This window comes from Triticum aestivum, chromosome 1B (assembly GCF_018294505.1).
Source record: "Triticum aestivum cultivar Chinese Spring chromosome 1B, IWGSC CS RefSeq v2.1, whole genome shotgun sequence".
Taxonomy (NCBI): domain Eukaryota; kingdom Viridiplantae; phylum Streptophyta; class Magnoliopsida; order Poales; family Poaceae; genus Triticum; species Triticum aestivum.
In genome coordinates, this window is record NC_057795.1 from 198,937,120 (window position 1) to 198,964,524 (window position 27,405).

General features: G+C 48.9%; 1 protein-coding gene across 4 annotated transcripts; it reads left to right on the plus strand.

Moving 5' to 3' along the window:
• Positions 1–2,356: 2,356 nt before the first annotated feature.
• Positions 2,357–12,554, plus strand: LOC123115454 (peroxidase 42). 4 transcript variants are annotated; one of them, XM_044536628.1, is made up of 4 exons: positions 2,366–2,672; positions 11,123–11,511; positions 11,592–11,777; positions 11,859–12,554. In XM_044536628.1, the coding sequence occupies exons 2-4, from the start codon at positions 11,248–11,250 to the stop codon at positions 12,453–12,455; spliced, it is 1,047 nt and encodes a 348-aa protein (XP_044392563.1). In that variant the 5' UTR covers positions 2,366–2,672; positions 11,123–11,247; the 3' UTR covers positions 12,456–12,554. The 4 variants fall into 4 exon arrangements, with proteins under 4 accessions (XP_044392548.1, XP_044392553.1, XP_044392559.1 ...); XM_044536613.1 differs by having other exon boundaries at positions 2,357–2,672; positions 11,592–12,554; XM_044536618.1 differs by having other exon boundaries at positions 2,357–2,672; positions 11,128–11,511; positions 11,592–12,554.
• Positions 12,555–27,405: the final 14,851 nt, after the last annotated feature.

Below are 27,405 nucleotides of genomic sequence, written 5' to 3' on the forward strand. Positions count from 1 at the left end.
AGAGGGGGAACTGACGAGCAGCTCACCCCGAGTCGGAGGGGACGCTTAGTGGGCTCGAGGTCAGACGGGGGCGGCGAATCAAGCGACGGCATCCGGCGGCCGTGGTCGCGGAAGAAGGCCACATGCGTCATCTTGGGGCCGTCCTGGCTCGTGTAGCTCGGTGAGGATGGAGAAGAGGTTGCGACGGAGCTGCTGGACACATCAGTTGGGCGAGGGAGGGCCAGTGGGTGTGGCTACGACGATCGGCGGCGACGGGCTCCTCTCGGGCTACGCGGGAGAGAGAGAGCCACGGGAGGGGAAGAGGGCCATGGAGAGGTGGGGAAAACGAGTGGGCCCAACACGTTCTCCAGGCGCTGTTGGGATGAAGGGGAGCTCGCCAGCGCGAAGCAGGAGCTGGCACGGCCGGCATCGTGCTCTGATTCGCCTCTGCCTTCTGGCAGGGGTAGAAGACAAGGATGCCCTTGTGGGCTGGCCTTCTGTGCTGGGCTAGGTGGCTGTGCCAGGTGTGCTACAGGTAAACACTTCTCTCTCTCTCTCATTTTTTTCTGTTTTCTATTTTTGTTTTTATGTTCTGGTTTAAAATAAATACTAAACCATTTTAAACCTTTCTGTAAATTTTTATGTGAGATCAGAGAGCTAGTCCAAGGTCACATGCAAACTTACAAAATATTTGAACATTATTTCTTATATAGCAGAAATAATTCCATCCCAAAATATATTATTGATTTAAATCAAATGCTCAAAATAAATTATTTATGTGACTCCAAAAATATTGGTTTGAATTTTACCTCATGCCAATATTTTCACAGAATAACAAGAACATTTTCTTGGACTTATTTGATGAGATTTAAATGTTGATTATTTTTAGAGGTTCTCTCAGGCTTTTGAAAATTCCTCAATTCAAATTTCATTTGAATTTAAACATGATACCCACATGGAAGCTGGCATAGGCCAGACCAGAATTAGGGATGTGACATCGAAGGCGAGGGGGGGGGGGGCGACGGCGGCGATGGAGCAGTTGGGGAGAGGGGGAGTGGAGGGGGGGGAAAGGACTTAGCGAAATTTTGAGCCCGCGTGGTCGGGGGTTAAGTCAAACTAGCAGTAGCACGTTTTGCCAAAACGCGGTATAGCTAAGTTAGCTATAGCGTTTTCCAGCGAAACGCGCTACATCTATTCTTTTTTGTTTTATTTTTCTTTTTCTTTTCTTTTTTTTACATTTTCTTTTTTTTCATTTCTCCTTTTTCTATTTCTTTCATTTTTATTTACTTTTCTACTTTTTTTCTATTTATTTTGTTTTTCATAGCAGTAGCGTTCTATAGCATAAACGCGTTGTTACAAAGTTTTTAGCAATAGCGCGCTTCTGGAAGAACCGCTACTACTATTCCTAGCCTACCGGCACGAGTGAGGGAATTATAGTAGCAGTGCTTTTCCGTGAAGACGCGCTACTGTAGCGTGCTTTTGCAACACACGCTACTAATAAGTAGCAATAGCACCGAGTTTTGACCAGCGCTACTGCTATACCTCTGTGTATAAGGTCTTCCCTAGTAGTGTCTACTCCCCATTCTCCTCTCCGCCGTGGATCGAATCTAGCGCCGGATCGAACGTGAAAAAGTAGTGCATGACAAACAGAGAAGTGCTTACCGCCATTGCTGCGGGCCAGGTGGTGATCCGCTCGTCAGTGATGGAGTCCGGTGGTCTTCTTGCTCTCCTTCGATCGCCGCCGACGGTGAGAGTTGGGAGAATGGAGGAGAGTGGGGAGAGGGAGCGGTGAGGCTAATAACTGCTGGTGTTTCGGGAAGCAACGCGGCTTCTCGAGCGTGGCCGCGCGCGTGCAGCCGCCGCTGCCCACGTGCACCGTTCGGGCTTGGCCCTGGAGAAACTACCGATTCGAGCGTTTCCAATGAGTCAGGTCCAGAAGTGCTTTAAGATTCGTGCCATGCGGGCCGAACAGTTAAAGCAGGCAACCGATCAGCCCATTTACGTCTCGCGCAAGTCAGGTCGGGCCTCATGCAGGCAACCAAACACGCCCTAGGTGACTCGTGTCAGCTGGGGCTCGCTTGACGCCGCCCAATGACGGTGACCCGGCGTAGCCCGCGTGCCTGCGTCGGCTATGCCACATGGCCGCCGAAACGAAGGGCAACGAGGCAGAGTTTTTTTCCCTACCGAGGGAAAAGAATTCTATGAGACCAGGTTTCACGGCAGGTGAGACCCATTCTAATGGATGACACATGACATTCACAAATCACAAAGCTTCTAATCTGAGTGGGTCTCACCTGCTAACCGTGAGACCCGGTCTCGTATAATTCTTTTCCTGCCCGGGTGGGGTGCGCTGGGTCGAGTGAAAAAAATGGCTAGACAGTCGACGTCAGGGGCCCCAGGTACCACTTCTAGCCAAAGTACGAGCTCCAGGTACCACTTCTAGCAATCAGCATCCACCCGAAGCCTTCTTTCCCCCAAATCTTCGGCAAGAGCTAGTACCTTCCGGCAAGCAATTACTTCCATCGTTATCGGATCGGTGAAGCCAGCGTCGATTACGAGGGACGCTCCCAAGAAGCTGCCGTCCGCCGCCACCGCCCCTCGAGCCTGCTTCTTCGCAGGAGCAGCATCGACATTGACCTTGAGACAGCCCATAGGGGGCGGGATCCACTTCGGCCGCCTAGCACGAATAGCAGGTACCATTTCGTTGCCCCTCTTCTGTGATGCAGTTGATTGTTCTTATAGAAATCGCTGAACCAATCCGTAAGTTGACATTGGACTTTGATATGCCTCTTTCGTGGATCGCTGAACCAATCCCATATCATGGCTACTGTTTTCGCAAACTCTTCCTTGCGGTGAATCGATTAGCTCAATGGTCCACTGTTTAGCATTGATATCCTGTGTGCACGCAAGATGTTTGACAATATGCTCCTCTGCCGGGACATCATACATTCCAGGAGTGCAATATGACGGCAAGTCTTTAATACGTCAGCATTACACTATGTAATGATTATACTATGTCATCCAAATATCTACCTGAAAAGAAAAATGTCATCAATATTTTCCGGTATTTTTTTTCCTGTTTTTTAGCATTACTTTGATGCATATGATTTTTTTTCCATAAAAAGGTGAACTATGGATATATCTTTTGTTCCATAATCAGAAATTTTAGTTCACTATAGTCACGAATTTCTTTTGCTGAATTTGGCCATCTTTTTGTTCTGTGGTCACATTTTTTTTGTTTAACATAGTCAAATATTTGGTGTGTTGCAATCACATGTTGAAAAATGTTTTGTTCACTGCAGTGAAATGTTTGGTTCATTCTAGATTGTCTATTTGTTGTATTCAATGTTCGGTTCATAAAAACACAAATGTGTGGTTCCAACACGTGTCATAAAAAATAAGTATTTTTGGAAATGTCTCTTTTGGGAGGCTTGTATGCAATCTAGCAAGAATTTGGTATTTCTAAAAAAACATTTATATGAGGTTGAGGTTGGTTTATGAAGAAAGAGATAAATTATTAAGGCCGATAATTATTGGACACACGAAATGGAAAATAATATAAATAGGAAATGAGGTTCCAGTTACATCTGTTGCTATAATATCGACAATGTTGTCTAGCAAATCAGGATGCTAATGAAATAAAAAAACAGTTTGGAGTTATAAGATAGACAAGTTCGAGAGAAGAGAATAGGTTTACTGATTCATCAGAATATGAATTTGGTACGAGATGTCTATGTTCTCCCAGAAATTATATTACAAGGCATGTTTGCAAGACGAGAAAGGATTGCACTTAGCATCTCCTCTCTTGTTGTGTTCAAATGGTCCCTTTTTATGTCGCCCCTAACGAGAGCAACTATAGAAGACACTATATAAGCACTTAAACTATACAAAAAAACTACCATTTTAAAGGTTTATGGTCAAAAAATCCACTTTAGCAAACACCCAATATCATCCTCAATCTGTAAAAAAGTTTGGGTACACTCTAAAACACCTTCTTGAAACTGTAAATATGAAGTTTTAAAACCAAAATTTAGGGTGCGCTCTATATCTCCCAATGCGTGAAGGGTGGGAAATTTCCGACCAACCACTCGCCTCCCAACACCTTCTTCCCTTCCGGCCGACCGCTCCTCATCAGGCTGCAACCTTTTCCGCCCATTTCGTGCCACCAAACCATGTCCATACGCGAGCACCATGAGCGATGTCGGCCAACAAGTGGCAGCGGCAGCTGTCGAAGGCAGATTTGTGCGTGAGAGGTGTTGAGCTTCATGCACTAGCCAACGCAACCAAAAGTCCGAACTGGTGGGGCTAGTGCAATCCACATATACTGTAACATCCCCTCTCACGTGTGACGGGGAAGACAAGTCAACACGTGCAACCGGAAGAGAGCGACGGCGCGTGAAACTCACGTATGACTCGAGAGGCCACTACGTAGACTCAAAGGGGGAGCTACCAGAATTTTTTAATAAATTGCGAAAGCCAGGACTTGAACTCAAAACCTAAGCTCTGACACCATGTTAAGCTTCATGCACTAGCCAACGCAACCAATAGTCCGAATTTTTGAAAGGGCTAGTGCAATCCACATATACTGTAACAAGAGGGAGCAGGGAGGAGGAATTGAGAGATGCCGCCCATCGAGCAGCCGCTCGAGCCTCATTCGCAGATGGCCATTGACACGTAGGCCACCCTGCTGCTGCCCCCCCCCCCCTCGGTCGCTCCGGTGTGTCACCATCAATACCGGCTCCAAGATAGCGGTGGCGCACCATCCTCGATCGCAAGGCCATTGGCTTCACCCCGGCGCGGTGCCGCCACCTCCCAAGGTCTTATTTGTGCCACCAAACCATGTCCATACGCGAGGACCATGAGCAATGTCGGCCAACGAGTGGCAGCGGCAGCTGCCGAAGGCAGATTTGCGCGTGGGAGGGAGCGGGGAGGAGGAATTGAGAGATGCCACCTGTCGAGCAGCCGCTTGAGCCTCACTCGCAGATGGCCATTGACACGTAGGCCACTCCCCACTGCTTGCCCCCCCCCCCCCACCCACATCGCTCCGATGTGTCACCACCAATACCGGCTCCAAGACAGCGGTGGCTCACCATCCTCGACCGCAAGGCGACTGGCTTCACTCCGGCATGGTGCTGCCACCTCCCAAGCTCTTATTCGGCCGAGGAAATCCGTCTAGGCGCATGCCAACAAATTGCCCTATCCTTTCTTCCCAACGGGTGGCAGCAGCACACAATGGCCAGCCCTGACGAGGTAGGTGGATCAGGGGCGGTGGCGGAGAAGACGAGGTAGAGCAAGAGGGCGGCGGCTCGAATTGGGTAGCGGAGCGCAACAAGGAGACACTACCACATGTGACGGTCCCAAATGGTACATATGTGATGGTCCCGGGCCCGTCATTGCGGCCCCGTCACATATAGGTTGGGTCATATGTGACAGGCACGTTTGGACCGTCCGGCACATATCTAGTAACCCATATGTGATGGGCCCGTATTTTCTGCCCGTCACATACTTTAATTTTGCAAAAAAAAGGAAATACTAAAAACATAATATTTTTTATTAAAATTAATTTTTGAAGAACAATAAATGAAAATGTTGACATTCAATTCATTCATATGAAACCATCAACAGTATAATTACATCTATCCATTTATATTGAAATGAAATAAATTACAAGTAGCGCTTGTTTGTTTTCTTAGCCATTGGCGCCGTTGCAAAATCACCCCATCCACCATGGAATTCGCCTATATCCCTGGTCACTTGAGTATTGATTAGACGGCAGAGCATGTTTTAGATGCGATGAAGTCCTTCCTGAAATCATATTATCATAATGTTCATCATTGCAAACATTCATGCAATGCTTCTTGAAGTCAGTTCTGGTAGTCCATGCAGGGTTCGATAGGCGAACCCAATCATCCATGGTGGCCAAGAGAAAGAAGGCGCACAGTTCGCTACCCTCCGGCTGTTACCTGCATGGGATGTTGAAGTAATGATACATCTCGCCATTGAAGAACTGCGTGCATCCTTGGGCCTTTGTCGCAACGTCCCAAGCAGCGTCGATGGACTCCTTTATAGGTTCAAAATCCCGTGGCGGTTTATCATCTCCTTTTTGGCGCCTCAGGGAGTCGTAGTAGTACCCCCCCACCCCACCCCAAATCTGTGGCGATGCATATCAATAGCCAATGACCCCTGCGTATATGAGACGAAACTAAACATATACTCACTCCGTCCCAAAATAAGTGTCGCTGATTTAGTACAAAGTTATCAGAAAGCAGGTGTACGAAATGAAACTTACGAATGGTTATGTGGTATCATGACCACTTTCTTTGTTTTGAACATGACGGAGATGTCCTGAGATACTTCGTGCAAGGACCATTGGACTTTTCCGTCCTGAGCATCACGTCCATTACTGGTTCCGGGTCGACGACGCCAATATCATTGTTTAGTGTACTGTTTTGTGGCTCATGTGAAGAGCCCATAGCCTAATTAGCTTGGTCCAAAGCCAACAGAAGTTGTACATGTCGGCGATTACGTCTCAAGTGATGCAGATGGAGATGCTTTTGCGTTGGATGGCTTTGTCCTCTGTATCGAAGAACCCGAACTGCAATGGCACCTTTGAGGTTGAATCTTGTGCCACCACCGAAGAATTACGGGTTCCTGGAGGCCATGAGGTATTGATCATGGAAAGTCCTCATTTCAGCGGTGAACTTGGTCAGCTGCCACGCGTGCACTATGTTCTCACCCATTACAAAGTCAGTTTCGCGGGGGCCTTCTGGGTAAAACGTTAAGCTCCACATGTCGGCTGCGGTGTCCGCTGTCAGTTTTAGGATGGTCTCCAAGTCTGCCGCGGTGCATCACCTTCCTTGTACCACCTTTCAGGGTCATTGGGGTCATGGAAGGGCTGAGGTTCTTGAGGTTTGCTGACTTGTTCTTGAGGCTTGTTTACCCCTCTTGCTCTTGTCCCCGTCACTTGACTTCTTGCCCTTGCTCTTCTTGTTGCTGCCCCCCCCCCCCCTCCTATTGGATCATTCTTTCTTCTTCGTAGGGTATTCGGTCATCTCCTTCGACTTCCTCTTCCGCTGTGCCGCTGCCAACGCGTCCTTCACCTCTGTTCCAACATTTAGGAGTGGCGCGCGTGGGTATGGAGGAGTGCTCCTTCTGATGTTCTGGTGAGATGGGAGCATCGCTGCCACAATAATTGCCATCTGCTTCGAACGCACGGAACAGCGATGGTGCGTTCTTGCGGATGCCAAGCATGTTGCGTTGCGGCCCCGACGAAGTTGGGACGGTGGCCTGAGGAGAAGTATGAAAGCTATTTTAGCTGCCACTGGGTGTTACACTATTACTAGATAAGAATGAAAGCTAGAAACTACCTGGGGAGACGGGGCAGCGGCCGAAGCAGGAGAGTTGTCGGCGCCGGCCGTAGAAAACGGGGCTGGGCGCCTAGACAAAGCCCGTCACATATGACTCGGGCCACATATGTGACGGGTACAGTCACATACGAGTGGTGGGCCCGGGTGTGAGACTCAGCCCGTCACATATGAGCTCACTTCACCGTCACATATGAGCTTATGGGCAAAATCGCATATAACTTTTTTTGTGGTAGTGAGAGGGACGGAATCAGGGGTGTCTGCCTGGACGGAACGAGATCCCCTCACATTGAACCAGATGACCCACATGTCATACTCTTGCAATGTCAGGGTACTGTTCCCTGACATTGCTTCTTTCTACCATTGGATCCGTAATATAAGGTTAGGATCGCATACTGTTGCCGATCTACTGTGGAAATCACTATTAGGGACTGGCACTGTAGATGAGAACTGTTGCCTAATCTTGTAGCAGAAACACATGACCTATATCAATTAATCTGAATCCAACAGCTGAAATATAGCAAGAGAATCCCTTGAAGGGATGGGTGGCAGCCGGACAGGAAGCCGCGAGTCAATAAGAAGGGAAAAAATATAAGAAAAAAAGGAGGCACCCACTGCCTATTGGGGCCTATGCAGTAGAGGAATTATACAGACTTAGTTTTTGGGTGTTTGACTTCGTGGTGCACTACTATTAGAGCCTCTAAAAAAATTTAGAGTACACTGCAAAATTGGGGCCTATGCAGTAGAGTTGTTTTTATATATCTCATTCTTTGAGCCAGTTCTCACAAGAACAAAAAAAACTAGGTAGAATCAAATTCTTAGATATGCCCTGCTGATATTTTGGCAACCCGGTTAAATAGTTAACCATTGTGAATAATTGTAATGCACTTGTTCGTTTGTTTTACTTGTATTCTTGGTTGTGTGATTGAGACATCCAATCAATGGTTTGAGACACTTACAATTATAAGCCGAGTCCTTTGGGCCTCTCCATTTGCGTGGTTTCCTATCATGATTTGTTAGTGCATGGTACATGCTTAGAAATCACCTCATCAACGCATAATATTTTCTGTTTTGCTATTTCTTAGGCATCTAAGAAACAAGAAAGTGCATTATTTCTAGGAATAGCCTCCGCATCCGCATCAAAGTTCATGCAATTTTCTATTTTTTGGTATAACATTTTTGTTTACCGTTTTCTGATTTTTTGAGTTACTAGTAACTTTAACAAAAAAAACCATGTGCAATTTTAAAAAGTTACAAATAACTATTAGAAAAAAATGTGTTTTCAACTTTGGAAAGTTAATAGTAACATTCAAAACTTATGTGTAACTTTTTGAATAATTATGTGTAACTATGTTGACTGACAAATAAAGAGTTTTTCTTATTTCTCAGTTAACTGACAGATAGATAGTAGACCCTAAGGTTTTATGTCTTAGGGTAGTGTTGTATCTAAAGGGTACTTCATTTAATAAATTTTAGGCTCAAAGCGAGTATGCCAACAATAAATTAATTAACGTGCCTAAGCTGTTGTGTAAGAATAGTATGCTAAAGGCACTCCAATGAGGCCATGGCAACGTCCCATAACTTGTGCCAACTCTGCAAAATCTTACTTGGATGAGAGAGAAATAAGAAAGAAAAGAGAGGTCGTATGTTAGACAACCAGCAATTATAACAAATATAATTATAACAAAATGGTCGGACCCTTCCCCGGACCCTGCGCAAGCGGGAGCTACATGCACCGGGCTGCCCTTTTGCTCCTTATCTCATTGTAGGTGTGGTCTGAATAGAAGAAAAAATGCAACAACATTTTATTGACAAACTTGCATAAAGATAATATGGACACCACAACCTTTTTTTTTGTAATTAATTGGAGTTCCACATCAAGAAAATGGCTAGCTGGACACTCTAAGGAACAATTCAAAGTGGAGCACCCTATACCCATGTTTTGGGTCCCCCCCCCCCCCCCCCCCCCCCCCCCCCCCCCCGGTTTTATATTTACTCGTATTCAATGGTTCGAGACACTAACAATTGTAAGCTGAATCCTTTGGGCCTCTCCATTTGCGTAATTTCCCATCATGATTTGTTAGTGCATGGTACATTTTTTGAAATCACCTCATCAACGCACAATATTTTCTGTTTTGCTATTTCTTAGGCATCTAAGAAATAAGGAAAGTGCACTATTTCTAGAATAGCCTCGGCATCCGCATCAAAATTCATGGAATTTTCTATTTTTGGTATAACATTTTTGTTTTTTATTTTCTGATTTTTGAGTTACTACTAACTTTAATAAAAACAAAAACCATGTGCAAGTTTAAAAAGTTATAAAGAACTGTTAGAAAAAAAATGTGTTTTCAACTTTGGAAAGTTAATAGTAAGATTTAAAACTTATGTGTAACTTTTTTAATAATTATGTGTAACTATGTTGACTGACAAATAGAATTTTTTTTTCTTATTTCTCGGTTAACTGAAAGATAGATAGTAGACCCTAATGTTCTACTCCCTCCGTTCCTAAATATAGGTCTTTATAGAGATTTCAGCAAGTGACTACATACAGAGCAAAATTAGTGAATCTACACTCTAAAATATATCTATATACATCGGTATGTGGTAATTCATTTGAAAACTCTAAAAAGACTTATATTTAGGAACGGAGGGGGTATGTCTTAGGGTAGTCAGTAGTGTTGTATCTAAAGGGTACTTCATTTAGTAAATTTTAGGCTCAAAGCGAGTATGCCAACAATAAATTAATTAACGTGCCTAGCTGTTGTGTAAGAATAGTATGCTAAGGGCACTCCAATGAGGCCATGGCAACGTCCCATAACTTGTGCCAACTTTGCAAAATCTTACGTGGATGAGAGAAATAAGAAAGAAAAGAGAGGTTGTATGTTAGATAACCAGCAATAATAACAAATATAGTTATAGTTCCCTTGCTCCTCTCATTGTAGGTGTGGTCTGAATAGAAAAAAAATACAACAACAATTTATTGACAAACTTGCATAAAGATAATATGGTGGACACAACAACCTTTTTTTTCGTAATTAATGGAGTTCCACATCAAGAAAATGGCTAGCTCAACAACCAACCACCTACTATACCCATGTAAGTATGTAATCTCCATGGTTCAGTTTTTTTAATATAAAGGCAGTGGGAGTTTTCTCTCACTGTCATTCAAGGTTCAATAAAAGTGCAAAGTTAGAGCATTTGGAAGGGCCTTAGAACGCTGGGTTACTTATCTTATAGGGATGATACAACAGTGCTACTCTGGAATTTGCTCGTCCTTTCTGCTATAAACAATTTGGGAAAACCTGAAGCAGAGTTAGAGCAAAAGAAATTATGTCTGATGAGCATACACTTGGATTACAAGAGAACTAGAATGAGTATAATATCAGATGAACGATGTAATTCTATCCAAGATCAATCTTTGCTGAATTCGAGGAAAGTCGCAGTGTATGCAATTACAACCTCCTTTTTGAGGGTCTTACGCATGAGGAATCTTTGAGATTCCCTAAAGACGTGCCACTAGTGTTGAGATCGTAGAAATGAGGGGATCGCACTAGACCACCAGCACCACCATGGGCGAAAGTTACCACGCACATGGGTTGTCGACAAACCACGTGTAGACTTAGAGAAACCGGGAATAATCAAGACTTCTTCCCCTCACAGTCATGGAAATACTGCAGGCACACAACCATTAATTAATCAGTAGAAGGTACATTTTTTGGATCACCACATGGTCATTCTGTAGCTTGCCAGCGACTTGATCCAATGCATGTGCTCTGTAGCTCAGATCCGCATCAGCTGCAGCGGTGTGCTCGTCTTATACATGACAGCATCTCGTTGACGCCAGGAAGCCACACTCCCGCAGCTGCAGCGAATTTACACTGCAGGTCGAGGCTAGCTGAGATCCATGGCGTCGAGCAGGGCGATCTTGGCCATGGGCCTCCTTGCCGCCGTGCTGTCCCCCGCCTTGTCAAAGCGGTCGTTTATCTCCATGCCAGCCGACGTGAGTAGTCCTGTGACCCTGGCCAACGGCCTCTCCTACGGTTACCACGCCAACTCCTGCCCGCAGCTGCAAGACATTGTGTGGCCGATCGTGGAGAGCGCGGTCCTGGGTGAGGTGGCCATCGCCGCCGGCCTCCTCCGTATCTTCTTCCACGACTGCTTTCCTCAGGTAGGGGGAGACTCTTGATTCCACTTTGAACTGCTCGCTATTTGTGTGTTTCTGCTTCAGCCTAACCGGCGGCACTTCAGGGCTGCGACGCGTCCGTCCTTCTGACGGGACCCAACAGCGAGCGGGACCTGCCGCCGAACCAGACGCTGCAGCCGCGTGCGATGCAGCTCATCGAGGACGTCCGCGTCAAGGTACACGCCGCCTGTGGCGCCACCGTCTCCTGCGCCGACATCATCGCCCTCGCCACCCGCGACGCCGTCTTCGTGGTACGTGCACACGTCGGTCGCTGCAGTTGTACTGTACAACAAAAACATCTCCCTACCTCACTCGCGAAAGAACCTATGCAGGCCGGGGAAAGCGAAATGTTCTACTTCTACGACCTGCCGCTCGGCCGGTTTGACAGCCTCGAGCCGGCTAATAGCAGCGCCGTCTTCGACCTCCCGCAGTCCACCGCCGACGCCAACACGCTCATCAACGTCTTCAAGAGCCGCAACCTCGAGCCGATCGACCTCGTCGCACTCTCTGGCGCGCACACTGTCGGGAAGGCGCAGTGCAGCTCCTTCAACAACCGCTTCTCCGAGGACGCCGACTTCGCCCGGAGGCTCGCCGCCAACTGCTCCAGCGACCCGAACCGGCTGCAGGACCTCGACGTGGAAACCCCCATCGTGTTGGACAACCAGTACTTCAAAAACCTGATGGAGGGAAAGGGGGTGTTCACCTCCGACCAAGTGCTCATCAGCGACGGGCGCACCGACTGGGCGGTCAAAGGCCTCGCCGAGAACAAATATTGGTTCTACAGCCAGTTCCGTGACTCCTTGGTGAAGCTGAGTCAGTACCAACCCGGAGGAAACGTGGGCGAGATCCGCCGCAACAGCTGCTTCACGCCCAACGGACAGAGCATTCCCGCCACCGCCGGTGACGAGGGGTTCGCAGCCTCTGCTTGAGTTCACCGCTCACTACGGGATCGTCGTTTAGTTTGCTTGTAGTAAGAGTATAAGCTCGTGTGTACTCTGCTTCGTTCAATCCTCTTTCATGATGGCTCAGAACACGTTTGAAACAGTTGCACGGTTTCCCCCCCCCCCCCCCCCCCCCCCAATAATACTACACGGGCTTTTACAGGCTCTTTACAGAATTTACGAAACAATAACTCTGCCCCCCCCCCCCCCCCCCCCCGCCCCCCGTGGGGTGGACCCGTTCCACCTCCTAATTCCAATAGCAAACGTCCACGTTGCCAAGTCCGCTGACACCGTGAACAATCCCTCCGTGAGTCTAGCACTGCTCGAGTTTGTTCACTCATGTTTTGCTTTTGGCTGGCGCGCCACTGAGAGATTATGGTGGCGTTTGGTTTGAGGGCGGCGAGAGATTGGTTAAGGATATCCGTAACCACGTGTTTGGGGATAACTGATTTTTCTGTTTGGTTGTAAGGATGGGAGGTGGAAGGATAGCCAGGATTATTTGTTTGGTTGCATGGATAAGATGTGGATGGATTGTCTATAATTGGGCAAATATACATCAAGAAAATAAACTACATACACACATGTGTACATCAATTATACCACACATACATCAATTATACCACACACATATGCACGGATTTGAGACAGAAATATCAAAGTCACTCACATGTGTGAATCTACACACATATCAGTTTAGCACGTGCGAGGTTGCAAAGCGTGAAGATCCAACACATCAACACATCAATCTCCAGAACATGCATCCTTACAGAAAATCCTGGATTAGCACTGCCGCATCAAACTCCAGAACATGCAGCCGAATTAGCACGGCCGACGGCCATCATCTCTCACGCGAATTAGCACTGCTGCTCGTCGTTCCCAGCGACCGCACTTCACCATCTCCATGCCGCCCTTGCTCACGTGGGCAGAGCCGTCGAGCTTCAGCATAGACATAGGAGATCAGAGGAAGGGGAAGGGAGAGCGTCGCCACCACTTTCGCCCTTGATGCGCCGCCGCCATCGCACATGACCTGCCCCGCAGTACGAGGTCAAGGATTGAGATGATATGGGGAAAATAGACCGGGAGCGAGTGAAAGACATAGGCAGAGAATGATTCGGCTACGCGCGCGTCGGGTGGCTGAGTATATCCGCCAGATTTTCGCGGATGTGTTCAGCCAGGTTTTGGAAGCATATTCTAGGAATCTTGACTGCCCATATCCACGCTTGTGTTTCAACCAAACGACTGGCAGCCGCTTTTCAAGTGGCTATCCCTAACCAGCCGTGGGATACCTACCAAACCAAATGCCACCATGTGGATGAACTATGTAATTTTGTTTCCAACTGAGATGTACTGTTTTGATATAAACTTTTTGGTACTCAATGACTTGGATGTATTTTATTATTAATAAAATGGTTGTGTGCATCGTATGATGAAGTGGTTGGGTTTTTTCTTAATGCATTGTAAAAATTTCTTGGCATCGTGGAGGATCCTGGCTGTAGAAGTATGAGAGGGCGATTGCTTAAAGAGGAATCACACGACATAACACCATCGAGTTACAAGAGATTACAACACCTTAACCGTAATCGATGAGATAACAAAAAATGGTTTGTATTGTTGAGTATATGTGTTATGTGCATATTGTATATTGGACCCGCCTTCTATTTTTTTGTATAGTTGAGGTCCATGGCCCATTTTTATACATGATATATACGTGCTTATACACGAAGAGCAATACATCGTGCAATTCCCACAACATACATGGTATCAGTTTTTTAGGTTTCGTTCCTCACTTCCGCTCCGCCGCCGCCGCCGCGCGTCTACCCAAGCCTCCGCCGCCGCCCGCGCACTCCTGCCGCGACCCGCCGCTGCTTCACCTCTCCACGTGCTGTCGCCCGCGATCCAATCGCGCCAGCCACCAACTGCAACCACCCCGTTCCGAGCCGCTGCTGCGCCTTTTCCCGCAGAAGCTGCTCCCGCCCCGAGCTGCTGCTGCCTCTCGCCCGACCCGTGCAGCCCGATCCGAGCCGCTGCTGCCGCTGCTCGCTACCGATCGCGACCGCTAGCCGCCAACACCCAGCCCCGATCGCTACCCCCGATCGCTCCCATGATCGCTAGCCGCCAACGCCGCCAGCCACCAGATCGCTAGTACACAACGCCGCAGCGCCCCGCCGCGCGTGATCGCTGACTCCGAGCCCGCTCGCATCATCCGCTGCTGTCGCGCCACTGCTACCGCCTGCCCGCCCGCCAGCCACATCGACGAAGCCGCCGCAATTCTCACCCGAGCCGTCCGCGCCGCCCGCTCCGTCCCGTCCTCGCTATGTCGTCTGTCACCTCCTCCGCGTCCACCAACTCCAATCCGTTCGCCGACGCCAACCCCCCCGACGTTAATGACATCCGCAACCTCAACATCTTCGAGCGGGTGTCGGTTTGTCTCTCGCAGGCGGATTCCTCCTACTACACGTGGAAGACGTATTTTTCCCTCGTATTACGGGAGTATCACCTCATCAACCACGTGGACGGCACCGCCGACTCCAGCCTCGTCCCCGAGTTCCATGACTGGTCCACCATCGACACCACGATCATCCACTGGTTCTTCCTCACCATCTCGCAGGACCTCTTCCCGACGGTCGTGGCGGACGGTGACGATGCCTGCGCCGTGTGGACCAAGCTGAACGGGCTCTTCATCGACAACCACCTCCAGCGTCGCGTTTTTTGCAGCAAGAGTTTTTTGGGTGTCACCAGGACAACACCTCATTGACGACTACTGTCGCCGCCTGAAGACTCTCGCTGACGAGCTCCGCGATATTGGCGTGAAGATCTATGATGACTTCCTCCTCAGCACGCTCACCGCCGGGCTCAACGAGGACTTCGGCAACACCGCGGCGAACCTCAGCCTCATCCCCAACCCGTCCTTCGCCAAGTTCGTTGCGTACCTCCGCTTGGAGGAGCGGCGGATGAAGCAGGTGAAGGCGCGGGCCATCCACACCGCCCTCACCACCGGCACCACCCGCGACGCCTCCTCGGCGCCTCCAGCCGCCCCGGTCGCGCCCCCGCCGCAGCGCCACCCGGCGCCGTTCCCGGCGCCACCGTTGTACCCGGCCACACAACCACCATAGCTTCTTTTCCTTTTCAGTTGATTCATAGTGATGTGTGGACCTCTCCGGTTCCTAGTAATTCGGGCTATTTATATTATCTGGTTATCCTTGATGATTACTCTCACTATGTGTGGACGTTTCCTTTACGACGAAAGTCGGATGCACTCTCCACTTTGACGGCTTTTTATTCCTATGTCAGCACGCAGTTTGGGCGTCCCATCCTTGCTCTTCAGACTGACAATGGAAAAGAGTTCGACAACCTTGCTTTCCACACTTTTCTGTCGCACCACGGCACAATTTTTCGTCTCACATGCCCATATACTTCACAGCAGAACGGTCGAGCCGAACGCGTCCTTCACACTCTGAACGACTATGTTCGCACGCTCCTGTTCCATGCTAATGTGCCGCCTAGTTTCTAGCCGGGCACACTCGCTACTGCTTCACTTCTCCTTAACATTCGCCCTTGCCGCCCATGGTGGAACTATGCACCTCACCATCTTCTCTTCGGTACGCCCCCATCTTATGATGTCTTGCATATTTTCGGGTGCCCTTGCTATCCTAGCACTGTCGGCCGCTCCTCACAAACTCGCACCTTGTTCTGTCGCTTGCATCTTCATCGGCTACCCCTCCAACTCCAAGGGATATCGGTGCTACGATCCCGTCTCCCACCGCGTGTTCACTTCCCGACACGTTTACTTTGATGAGCATGTGTTTCCGTTTCAGCAGGTACCCCCGGCTGTTCCTCCCGCCATCGGTGATGCGGGCTTCTCGACGCCGCTCCCAGGGTGCTCGCGCGCCTTTCTTGGCCCGCCCCTGGCTTTGAGGCGCACCCCCGCATGCGGCACCTCCTATAACCATGGCACTGGCACCCCCGACGCCCCCGACGTTGGCCCCCCCCCCCCCCCCCCCCCCCGGCGCCCCCGACGACCCCGGCCCCTTCGGCACCCGCGACGCCCCTGGCATCCCCAGCGCCTGTGGCCGGTCCGGTCACCCGCGCCCGTACGGGCGTTTTTTGCCCGAGCTCGCGCTACACCGCGGATGAGTACGTCCATGCGGCGTCCACCTCTGAGTCGTGGTCGTTACCGTCCTCCGTTCGAGCCGCTCTTCGTGGCCCGCTCTGGATGGCTGTGATGCAAGAGGAGTTTGACGCCCTGTTGCACAACCAGACATGGCATCTTGTTCCCCGTCCCCGGCACGCCAACATGATTACTGGGAAGTGGGTCTTTAAACACAAGCTCCGTCCTGATGGTACCCTTGATCGCTATAAAGCGCGCTGGGTTATTGGTGGCTTCCGACAGCGTGCTGGCATCGACTTCACCGACACCTTTGCTCCGGTCGTCAAGCCCAGCATGATACACACGGTTCTCCACCTTGCGGTCTCCCGTGCTTGGCCGGTGCACCAGATGGACGTCTCCAAAGCCTTCCTCCATGGTCACCTTGAGGAGCAGGTCTTCTGCCAGCAGCCCACTGGGTTTGTTGAACCGGCACTTCCCGACCACGTGTGCCTGCTTTCGCGGTCCTTGTACGGACTCAAGCAGGCTCCGCGTGCTTGGTACCAACGCATCGCGGTGTTTCTCGACCAGCTTGGGTTCCGCTCTACCCGCTCGGACGCCTCGCTCTTCGTCTATCATCAGGGCTCTGACACAGCCTACTTGCTACTCTATGTCGACGACATCATCCTGACGGCATGTACGGCTGGTCCCCTCAGTCAGCTCATGGCTCGTCTTCGCGCCGAGTTCGCCATCAAGGACTTGGGGTCCTTTGCACTACTTCCTCGGTGTTGAGGTGGTGCGTCATCTGTATGGCTTCTTCCTTCATCAGCGGAAGTACGCTCACGAGCTCCTGGAGCGCGCCGGCATGCTTAACTGCAAGCCTGCCGCTACGCCTATTGATACGAAGGCCAAGCTCTCTGCCACGGATTGTCCTCCCGCTTCGGATGATGATTTCTATCGTGATGTAGGGTGGAACCCTAGATGGATGATCTTTCACGTTTGGAGGGATCCTACGGGAGAATCACGAAGAACACACGGAAGCACAACGGGGAAACACGGGGAAAACGAGAGGAAGAATCACTAAACCGACATAGAATCAATCACACGAGTGCTAGATCACCGACAACATAGAGTAACATAAGATCCACGATCAACTAAGCTAAGGATACATAGGAATAGTTCTTCTCCGTACGGAGGTCTTGAATCCACAAGGTGATCTTCCCACGAGAGGGTCTTGAATCCGCTTGGGGGATCTTCTCCGAAGAGGTCCTGAGCTCCAAGGAGAAGTAGCCAAGTGGATGAGCAAGGCTCTCACACAAAATATGAGCTAAACCTATGCTACCCGTACCAGGAGGTGGGGGCGTCCTATTTATAGTCTTAGTGCAAATGGAAGTCAAAACGAAGGGGTACAAGGGCTCCAGCCCGCAGGTTTGGTCACTCAGGAGTCGGACGTCCGGAAGGTGTCGGACGTCCGGAGGCTCGGGATGGTCCGGTCGTCCGGGCGCGCTCGGACGTCCGCTGTTTCAGCTCTGGTGTAGGCGCGTCGGTCGTCCATAGATGGTCAGACGTCCGGAGCTTCTGGAGGGGCCGGATGTCCGGAGGCCGTCGATCATCCGTCGATTTGGCTCGGGTGTTGGTCGTCCGGTTGTCCGGAGCGTCTCGGACATCCGTAGATTCGGTTCGAGTGGCCTGGTACCGGATGTTCGGAGGGTCCGGTCGTCCGTGTCCTGGGACTCGTCGGACGTCCGGACAGGATCGGACGTCTGATGCCTGTAGCTTCTGCTGCAGCTCTTCTTCTTGTCCATCATGCTTGGGGTCCTCGCCGTCTTGGCTCTTGCAAGTAGTAGACCCTTGGCTTACCTCCATGTACCTGATTACACACAGAGTCTCCGAATGAGGTAGTAGCCATGTCTCGTGAGTAGTAAGAGGGAGTTCGGAGAGGAGCGAGTTCACCTTATCTTCGATAGCCTTAGCTCGGGCTCTTGTCATGGGTCCAAGTGGTGTTGAGGGATATGTAGGCACGTCCATGGGGATGAGCGAGGGATGCTCCGCATCATCTCCCCCCTTGGGAGAGATCCGACCTCGGATCAAAAGGTGCATCACCATGGAAAGGTGCGAGGTCCTTGACGTTGAAGATGTCGCTCACGTTGTACTTGCCTCGTGGTAGGTCGATCTTGTAGGCGTTGTCGTTGTAGTGTGCTAGAACCTTGAAAGGTCCATCGGCGCGAGGTAGAAGGTTGGACTTGCGTTCGTTGGGGAAGCGGTCCTTGCGAAGATGTAGCCACACTAGATCACCAATGTTGAATACCATGGGTTGCTTGTTGATGTTGAGCTTGGTCGCTAGTCGTTGTACTTGGCGCTCGATGGTGTTCCTTGTATCTTCATGCATCTTCTTGATGTAACTTGCACGAGCACTTGCATCGAGGTTGGTTCGCTCTTGTAGAGGAAGAGGTAGAGTGTCCAATGGGGACAAAGGGTTGAAGCCGTAGACGACCTTGAAGGGGGACTTGCCGGTCGTGGAATGTCTTGCACGGTTGTAGGTGTACTTGGTGATGGGTAGACACGCCTCCCACTCCTTGATGTTCTTCTTGATCAACACGCGAAGTAGAGTGGAGAGTGTATGGTTCGTCACCTCCATTTGGCCGTCGGTTTGAGGATGGTATGCCGAAGAGAACAATAGCTTGATTCCGAGCTTGGCACATAGGGTCTTCCAAAAGTAACTCAAGAACTTGACGTCACGATCCGAGACAATCGTCTTTGGCAATCCATGAAGTCGCAAGATTTCCCTACAAAAGAGATTGGCAATATGTGAAGCATCGTCTATCTTGTTGCAAGGAATGAAATGTGCCATCTTAGAAAATCTGTCCACAACAACAAAGACGGAATCCTTGCCATTTTGAGTTCTAGGCAAACCAAGTACAAAATCCATGCTAATGTCTTCCCAAGGTTGATAAGGAATGGGAAGGGGCATGTAAAGACCATGGGATTGAGCTTTAGACTTAGCTTTGCGACATGTAGAGCAACGGTTGGTGAAGCGTGAGACATCACGAAACATCTTGGGCCAAAAGTAGTTCTTGGAGAGCATGGCGAAAGTCTTGTCGCGTCCAAAGTGTCCCATTAGTCCGCCTCCATGAGCCTCTTGCAAAAGGAGCAAACGAAGAGAAGACTCGGGAATGCAAAGTTTGTTAGCTCTCATAAGATAATCATCCTTTATGTAGTATCGTTCCCAAGACGTGTGTGTCAAACACTTAGCGTAAGGAGTAGCAAAAGAAGGATCATGCTCATACAAGTCTTTTATATGCTCAAAACCAATAACATTCAACTCAAGTTTAGTGACAAGCATGCATCTGCGTGAAAGTGCATCCGCAACAACATTTTCTTTACCCTTAATGTACTTGATCACATAAGGAAAAGATTCAATGAATTCACTCCATTTGGCATGACGCTTGTTCAATTTAATTTGACCTTTTAAGTACTTAAGCGTTTCATGATCGGTACGAATGACAAATTCATGAGGTCTAAGGTAATGTTCCCAAACATGTAGCACACGTACTAAAGCATACAATTCTTTGTCATAGATTGGATAATTGAGTTGAGCACCGGAGAGTTTTTCACTAAAATAAGCAATGGCTCGTTTTTCTTGCATTAAAACTCCGCCAATTCCGGTACCACTTGCATCACAATGAACCTCAAAAGTTTTGTCAAAGTTGGGCAAAGCAAGAGTCGGAGCGTGAGTAAGTAAAGACTTGAGCTCATCAAAAGCGGTGGATTGCAAAGATCCCCAAACAAAAGGAGCATTCTTCTTACTCAAAGCATGTAAAGGAGCGGCAATTGTGCTAAAGTTTTTCACAAAGCGGCAGTAAAATCCTGCAAGACCAAGAAAACTTCTCACTTGTTGCAAATTGGTTGGTTGGGGCCAAGTTTTAATCGCTTGAATCTTAGTTTCATCAACATGGACACCCTTGGAAGAGACAACAAAACTCAAGAAGAACACTTTGTCAACGCCAAAAGTGCATTTTTTCAAGTTCGCATAAAGGCTTTCCTTTCGGAGGGTTTGCAACACAGATTTAACATGATTAATGTGCTCTTTCATGGTTTTGCTAAACACGAGGATATCATCAAAGTAAACCACAACGAAGACTCCAATGTAAGGTCTAAGCACATGATGCATAAGACGCACGAAAGTTCCGGGTGCTTCCGACAAACCCATAGGCATCACTAACCACTCATATAAGCCAAATTTTGTTTTGAAAGCGGTTTTCCATTCGTCACCTTCTTGAATGCGGATTTGATAATAGCCACTTTTAAGATCAATTTTGGAGAAAAAGTTGGCTCCACTAAGTTCATCAAGCATATCATCTAAGCGAGGAATTGGATGCCTATAACGAACGGTAATGGCGTTTATGGGTCTACAATCGGAACACAAGCGGAAACTTCCATCTGGCTTAGGCACAAGAATAACGGGAACGGCACATGGGCTTAAGCTTTCACGTACATGACCGTTGTCGATGAGTTGTTGTACTTGCCGTTGAATATCCTTGGTTTCTTCAGGATTGACACGATATGGAGCTTTGTTTGGAAGTGGCGCTCCGGGGATGAGGTCGATTCGATGCTCAATGCCTCGTAGTGGAGGTAGACCCGGAGGTAGCTCATCGGGGGAAACATCTTTGAATTCCTGCAAAAGAGATTGAAACACTAAAGGTAGCTCGTGAGAGGTGTTAGTTGTTGGCTCTCCATCTTTGCACACAAGGACGAAGTGCATCACACTCGATGGGTTCTCACACACTTCTCTCATCTCACTTTTGGTGGCAAATAGGATGAGGTTTTTCTCTCTAGGCGAAGAGGCGCTCAAGTTTGGCTTGTGGCTCTCACTCACTTTTGGGTGGGTAACTTTCTCACTCTTCTCTCCATGATGGGTGGCTTGCTTGTCGGCTATCACTTGACTAGGAGACATAGGTCGTAGCACATATTCCTTCCCTTTCATTTTGAAGCTATAATGATTGGTGCGCCCATTGTGGATGACACCAGGGTCGAATTGCCATGGTCGACCAAGAAGGAGGTGGCAAACGGTCCTTGGGACCACATCACACTCCAAAGTGTCTTCATAAGCACCAATTTTGAATGATACTTGGACCATATGCTCGACTCGTATAGTGCCAGAGTCACTTAGCCATTGAACCTTGTAGGGGTGCGGGTGCTTCCTCTTGACCAATTGAAGCTTGGAACATAATTCTTCACTTGCCAAGTTGTGACAACTACCTCCATCGATGATGACCTTGACGGACCTTCCATTGATGCCGACCTTAGTGTGGAAGATGTGGCATCGTTGGTCTTCTTCTTGTTGATGTTGAAGTGTCAAGACTTTGGAGACAACGAGAGCGGGGCTCGGATCCTCATCACAAAAGACTTGATCATCTTCATCCTCGTTCACGCGCCGGTGCATGGCCACTTGCTCAAGGGCTTCCATCTCCTCTTCACTCATTGAGTCATATGTGCCGTCGCCGTTGAGGATCATGGTGCGCTTGTTCGTGCATTGGTAGGACTTGTGGCCTCGGCCGCCGCAAGTGAAACACTTGAAGGAGCTTGTTTTGACGGTCTCATCGGTTGGAGTAGATGATGAAGCACATGGCTTTTAAGTTGCTTGTAGTAGGAGGAAGACGACTTGAACTTGTAGAATTTTTCTTGTAACTTGACTTGTCGTCGTTGCTTTGCGAAGGCTTGGTTGATGTAGATGTTGAAGGAGTCGTTGAAGCTTGGATGTTGGAGAAACCATAGGTCTTGGATGAGTACTTGGCGTACTTGAAGTCATCTTGCACTTGACGTTCCGCCTTGGTTGCTTGATGTACGAGCTCAATGAGGTTGGAATAAGGTTGGAAGTCGGCAATCTTCTTGATGGGATGATTGAGTCCATTCAAGAAACGTGCCATTGTTTGCTCATCATCTTCCGTGACATTGGCTTGAATCATGGCTATCTCCATTTCCTTGTAGTATTCTTCAACACTCTTTGTTCCTTGCTTGAGGAGTTGTAGCTTCTTGAAGAGATCGCGGTTGTAGTAGGTTGGTACAAAGAGTGCGCACATGACATCCTTCATTTGAGCCCAAGTGGTGATTGGTGAATCACCTCTTGCTTGACGGCATTCAAGGACTTGTTCCCACCATATGAGCACATAATCTTGGAACTCAAGTGATGCCATAGCGATCTTCTTCTCTTCCTCATAGTTGTGCAAGCGAAAAATTTTGTCGACCTTCAATGCCCATGAGAGGTACTCTTCCGGATCATTGCTTCCATTGAACTTGGGCATTGTGAACTTGAGCTTGCCATAGCGTTGCTCTTCATTGTGTTGTTGGCGATGGTGATGATGACGTCCTTGACGAGGAGGATAGTCATCCTCATGTTGCTCTTGGCGCGGAGGAAGTCCATGATCAACTTGCTCTTGTTGAACTTGAGGTTGAGGTGGAGCTTGACGAGCTTGTGGAGGTGCTTGAGGAACTTGACATTGCGCACGCGTTTGGTAGTTCCTCTCTTGGATTTATTCTTGAAGGGCTTCCTCTTGATTGCGCCGTTCGCGATTGCGGTTGGCGATGGCTCGACTTGATTCTTGAAGGGCACATTGCGCCTCAAGAGCTTGTGCTTCTTGTTGTTGTTGTTGAAGACGTTGAGCCTCGGCGTCTTGTTCCTCTTGGTGTAGACGCGCTCGTTCTTCCTCTTGGCGCCGTAGTCGTTTCCGTTCTTGAGCTTGAGCAAAAACTACTTGGTTTGATTGAGGACGAGGGATTTGCTCATCGACTTGTTCTTGTGAATGCTTGTCATGTAGCGGGTTCCGAGATGCATGCCGGTCTTGACGCGCGGCTCGTCGAAGAATGGTCGATGACGGTGTACTTATGTCGGACAAGGTGTCGTCGGAGTGTCGACTTGAGCGGCTCCGTCTTAAGGATGAAGAAGTGGAGGGACGCCGGTTCCTCATGAAGGCGTGGATCTCGTCCATTCTTGCATCATTCTCTTGCTTGTGAGAGTCGAACTTGTTATCGAAGTAGTCTCTTGTACGTTGCTCGGAGAGTCACAAGTCGGTGGCGAGGTTGTCAATGCGGTCGCTCATAGCTTGTTGCTCTTGGTGTAACGCTCTTTGAGCACCAAAGAGGTGGCTCTTTGTGATGAATGATGACATGTCGTCGCCGTTCTCGATGAGAGGTGGAGTGGTAGAAGAACTTGGCCTATCCATCATACCAAGCAAACTGTAAGTGGTAGAAGGAAAAGAACGTGTACCAAATGTACCTTGACTGAAGTTGAAGATGAATCAAGTTCACTCAAATGCGGACAATGAAATAGCACTGTTGGTACCAATTCTTGTCGGTTCTCACACCTACACAGGTAAAAGCTTATGGTGGAGCTTGGTTAGGATGGTGGCACAAAATTTGATGCAATAGTAAGTGAGCTTCAATAATGTTGGAAAAGATTCACAAATTCGCAAATGCAACAAGTAGACCAAGCAAGTATGGGTACACGGAAACACACACGCAAATAGATAAATGGGATTGTGCAATCCAAAATTGAGCCAAAATGTGGAAACAACGAGATGCTCTTGTTGCACAATACTAGAGAGACGCTAGCACGATTGCAAAATAGGCGGATACGCAAACTTGTGCACAACCTACTAGGCAAAAATGCAATGATCTCTATCCCAATTATGCTATATGTATGATATTTCGGTGCTATGATCCAAGATGATCGGATATGACAATCTTATTGTTGTATGATGCTATGGTTCTTGCTCATAAGCTCTTTGCTTATCTTTCCTCTTTGCTTAAAAGCTTGGTTGGCTCTTTTACTTTTGAGCTCTTTTCTCATGCAAAACTCACGAACCAAGGTAGCAATTGTGTATGCGATGACAACTTTGTGACACACAAGTTGATCTCAAGATATGCACCACTATTGTATGGTATGTATGCTATGGAGTATGATCACTAATGTGCACAAGTCATGTTGCCTGCAATACTCAACGGCTAGTCTCAATGGGTAAGCTACGCAAAATGAGGCAATGTGGGTTATCAATGCAATTGCAAGTTATGACCAAGATGTCGTCGAAGTTACCGTCCTTGCGATGATGAGACCCTTGCGAAGATGAGCCGTGGTGGTGATGACGTCAACCGTACCTAGATAGCCGAAACACAAAAGGATACGGGATCCACAACTCAAAATCTCAAAGACCAAATTGTGTCAAAATCGTCATAGGGGGTATCGGGGAAGATGGTGGTGTATGTGGGTTTGGAAGAGGTGGTGGAATGTGGGTTTGTGGTTGTGGAGGAACTGACAAACTTCAGTTTCGTCAGGGTTTCACGGATGTCTGGGTTTTTAAGGTCGTCCGGACTTTGTCGGACGTCCGACCTTTTCCGGTCGTCCAAAGCCTGGGCAAAAATCGGGCTCGGGAAGAAGAACTGCGAGATTTCCGGGGAAGAAGAAGATGGGGAGGTCGAAATTGAGTGATATGGTGGATGGAAAAGGGTGGGGAGGGTGGGGAAAGCTAGATCCACACGCAGCAACACAAATCCATGGACCAAATCCAACAAAATCTCAACTCACAAACAAATCACAGAAAATTTTGGGGCTATTTTTGGTGGGGAAGTTTCGGAATTAGGACGAAAACAACAAAATCAAGCTAGAAAACACGGGGTAGGGGCTCCAAAAACATGATCAACGTGGCTCATGATACCAAGATGATGTAGGGTGGAACCCTAGATGGATGATCTTTCACGTTTGGAGGGATCCTACGGGAGAATCACGAAGAACACACGGAAGCACAACGGGGAAACACGGGGAAAACGAGAGGAAGAATCACTAAACCGACATAGAATCAATCACACGAGTGCTAGATCACCGACAACATAGAGTAACATAAGATCCACGATCAACTAAGGTAAGGATACATAGGAACAGTTCTTCTCCGTACGGAGGTCTTGAATCCACAAGGGGATCTTCCCACGAGAGGCTCTTGAATCCGCTTGGGGGATCTTCTCCGAAGAGGTCCTGAGCTCCGAGGAGAAGTAGCCAAGTGGATGAGCAAGGCTCTCACACAAAATATGAGCTAAACCTATGCTACCCGTACCAGGAGGTGGGGGCGTCCTATTTATAGTCTTAGTGTAAATGGAAGTCAAAACAAAGGGGTACAAGGGCTCCAGCCCGCAGGTTTGGTCACTCAGGAGTCGGACGTACGGAAGGCGTCGGACGTCCGGAGGCTCGGGACGGTACGATCGTCCGGGCGCGCTCGGATGTCCGCTGTTTCAGCTCTGGTGTAGGCGCGTCGGTCGTCCGTAGATGGTCGAACGTCCGGAGCTTCTGGAGGGGCCGGACGTCCGGAGGTCGTCGGTCATCCGTCGATTTGGCTCGGGTGTTGGTCGTCCGGTTGTCCGGAGCGTCTCGGACATCCGTAGATTCGGTTCGGGTGGCCTAGTACCGGACGTCCGGAGGGTCCAGTCGTCCGTGTCCTGGGACTCGTCGGACGTCCGGACAGGGTCGGACGTCTAATGCCTGTAGCTTCTGCTGCAGCTCTTCTTCTTGTCCATCATGCTTGGGGTCCTCGCCGTCTTGGCTCTTGCAAGTAGTAGACCCTTGGATTACCTCCATGTACCTGATTACACACAGAGTCTCCGAATGAGGTAGTAGCCATGTCTCGTGAGTAGTAAGAGGGAGTTCGGAGAGGAGCGAGTTCACCTTATCTTCGATAGCCTTAGCTCGGGCTCTTGTCATGGGTCCAAGTGGTGTTGAGGGAGATGTAGGCACGTCCATGGGGATGAGCGAGGGATGCTCCGCATCATATCGGTCTATCATTGGTTCTCTCCAGTACCTCACTCTGACTCGACCGGAGATCCATTATGTCGTGCAGCAGGTGTGTCTTCATATGCATGCTCCTCGAGACGTTCACTGGGCTGCCGTCAAGCGGATTCTCCACTATATATGTGGCACTATGGATCTTGGCGTTACGCTTCACGCCTCCGCTGGCACCGCCCTCACCGCCTACTCTGATGCAGACTGGGTGGGCTGCCCTGACACTCGTCGCTCCACTTCGGGCTATTGTGTCTATCTTGGACCCTCACTTATCTCGTGGTCGTCCAAGCGGCAGCCTACGGTCTAACGTTCTAGTGCCGAGGTTGAGTATCATGCGGTGGCCAACGCCGTCGCCGAGTGTTTGTGGCTTCGCTAGCTGCTTCAGGAGCTCTCTTACCCTATTGACCGTGCCACGATGGTCTACTGCGACAATGTCTCGGCGGTCTACCTCTCCGCTAACCCGGTACGGACCAAGCATATTGAGTTGGATATTCATTTTGTTCGGGAACTGGTGGCCCTTGGCCATATTCGTGTTCTACACGTCCCTACTTCCCAACAATTTGCCGATATCATGACCAAGGGCTTGCCTACGACGTCATTTGAGGAGTTCCGGTCTAGTCTTTGCTTCAGCCGCTTCGACTGCGGGGGGGGGGGGGGGGGAGGGAGGGGTGTTGAGTATATGTGTTATGTGCATATTGTGTATTGGGCTCGCCTCCTAGTTCCTTGTATAGTTGAGGTCCGTGGCCCACCTTTGTACATCATATATACGTGCCTATGCACGAAAAGCAATACATCTTGCAATTCCCACAATATACAAGTATCTATCTGTCACATCCCTAGTTTTGCTATGCACTAGGCTAGCTTTTCATGTGTTCATTATGTTTAAATTTATTTGAAACTTGAAACGGGGATTGGTAAACCCTAGCACCACATTAATAAACTAGGTTCAACTAAAATGATTTTCAATGAACCCAAAATGCCCTTAAAAATGTTCATGATTAATGGCACAAGGTGAAAGCCTAAACAAAAAATGG

Coding starts and splice junctions, on each gene's coding strand:
- LOC123115454 (XM_044536613.1), top strand. CDS start 11,248: ATGGCGTCGAGCAGGGCGATCTTGGCCATGGGCCTCCTTGCCGCCGTG. Junction 11,512..11,591: donor TCCACGACTGCTTTCCTCAG/GTAGGGGGAGAC, acceptor GCGGCACTTCAG/GGCTGCGACGCGTCCGTCCT.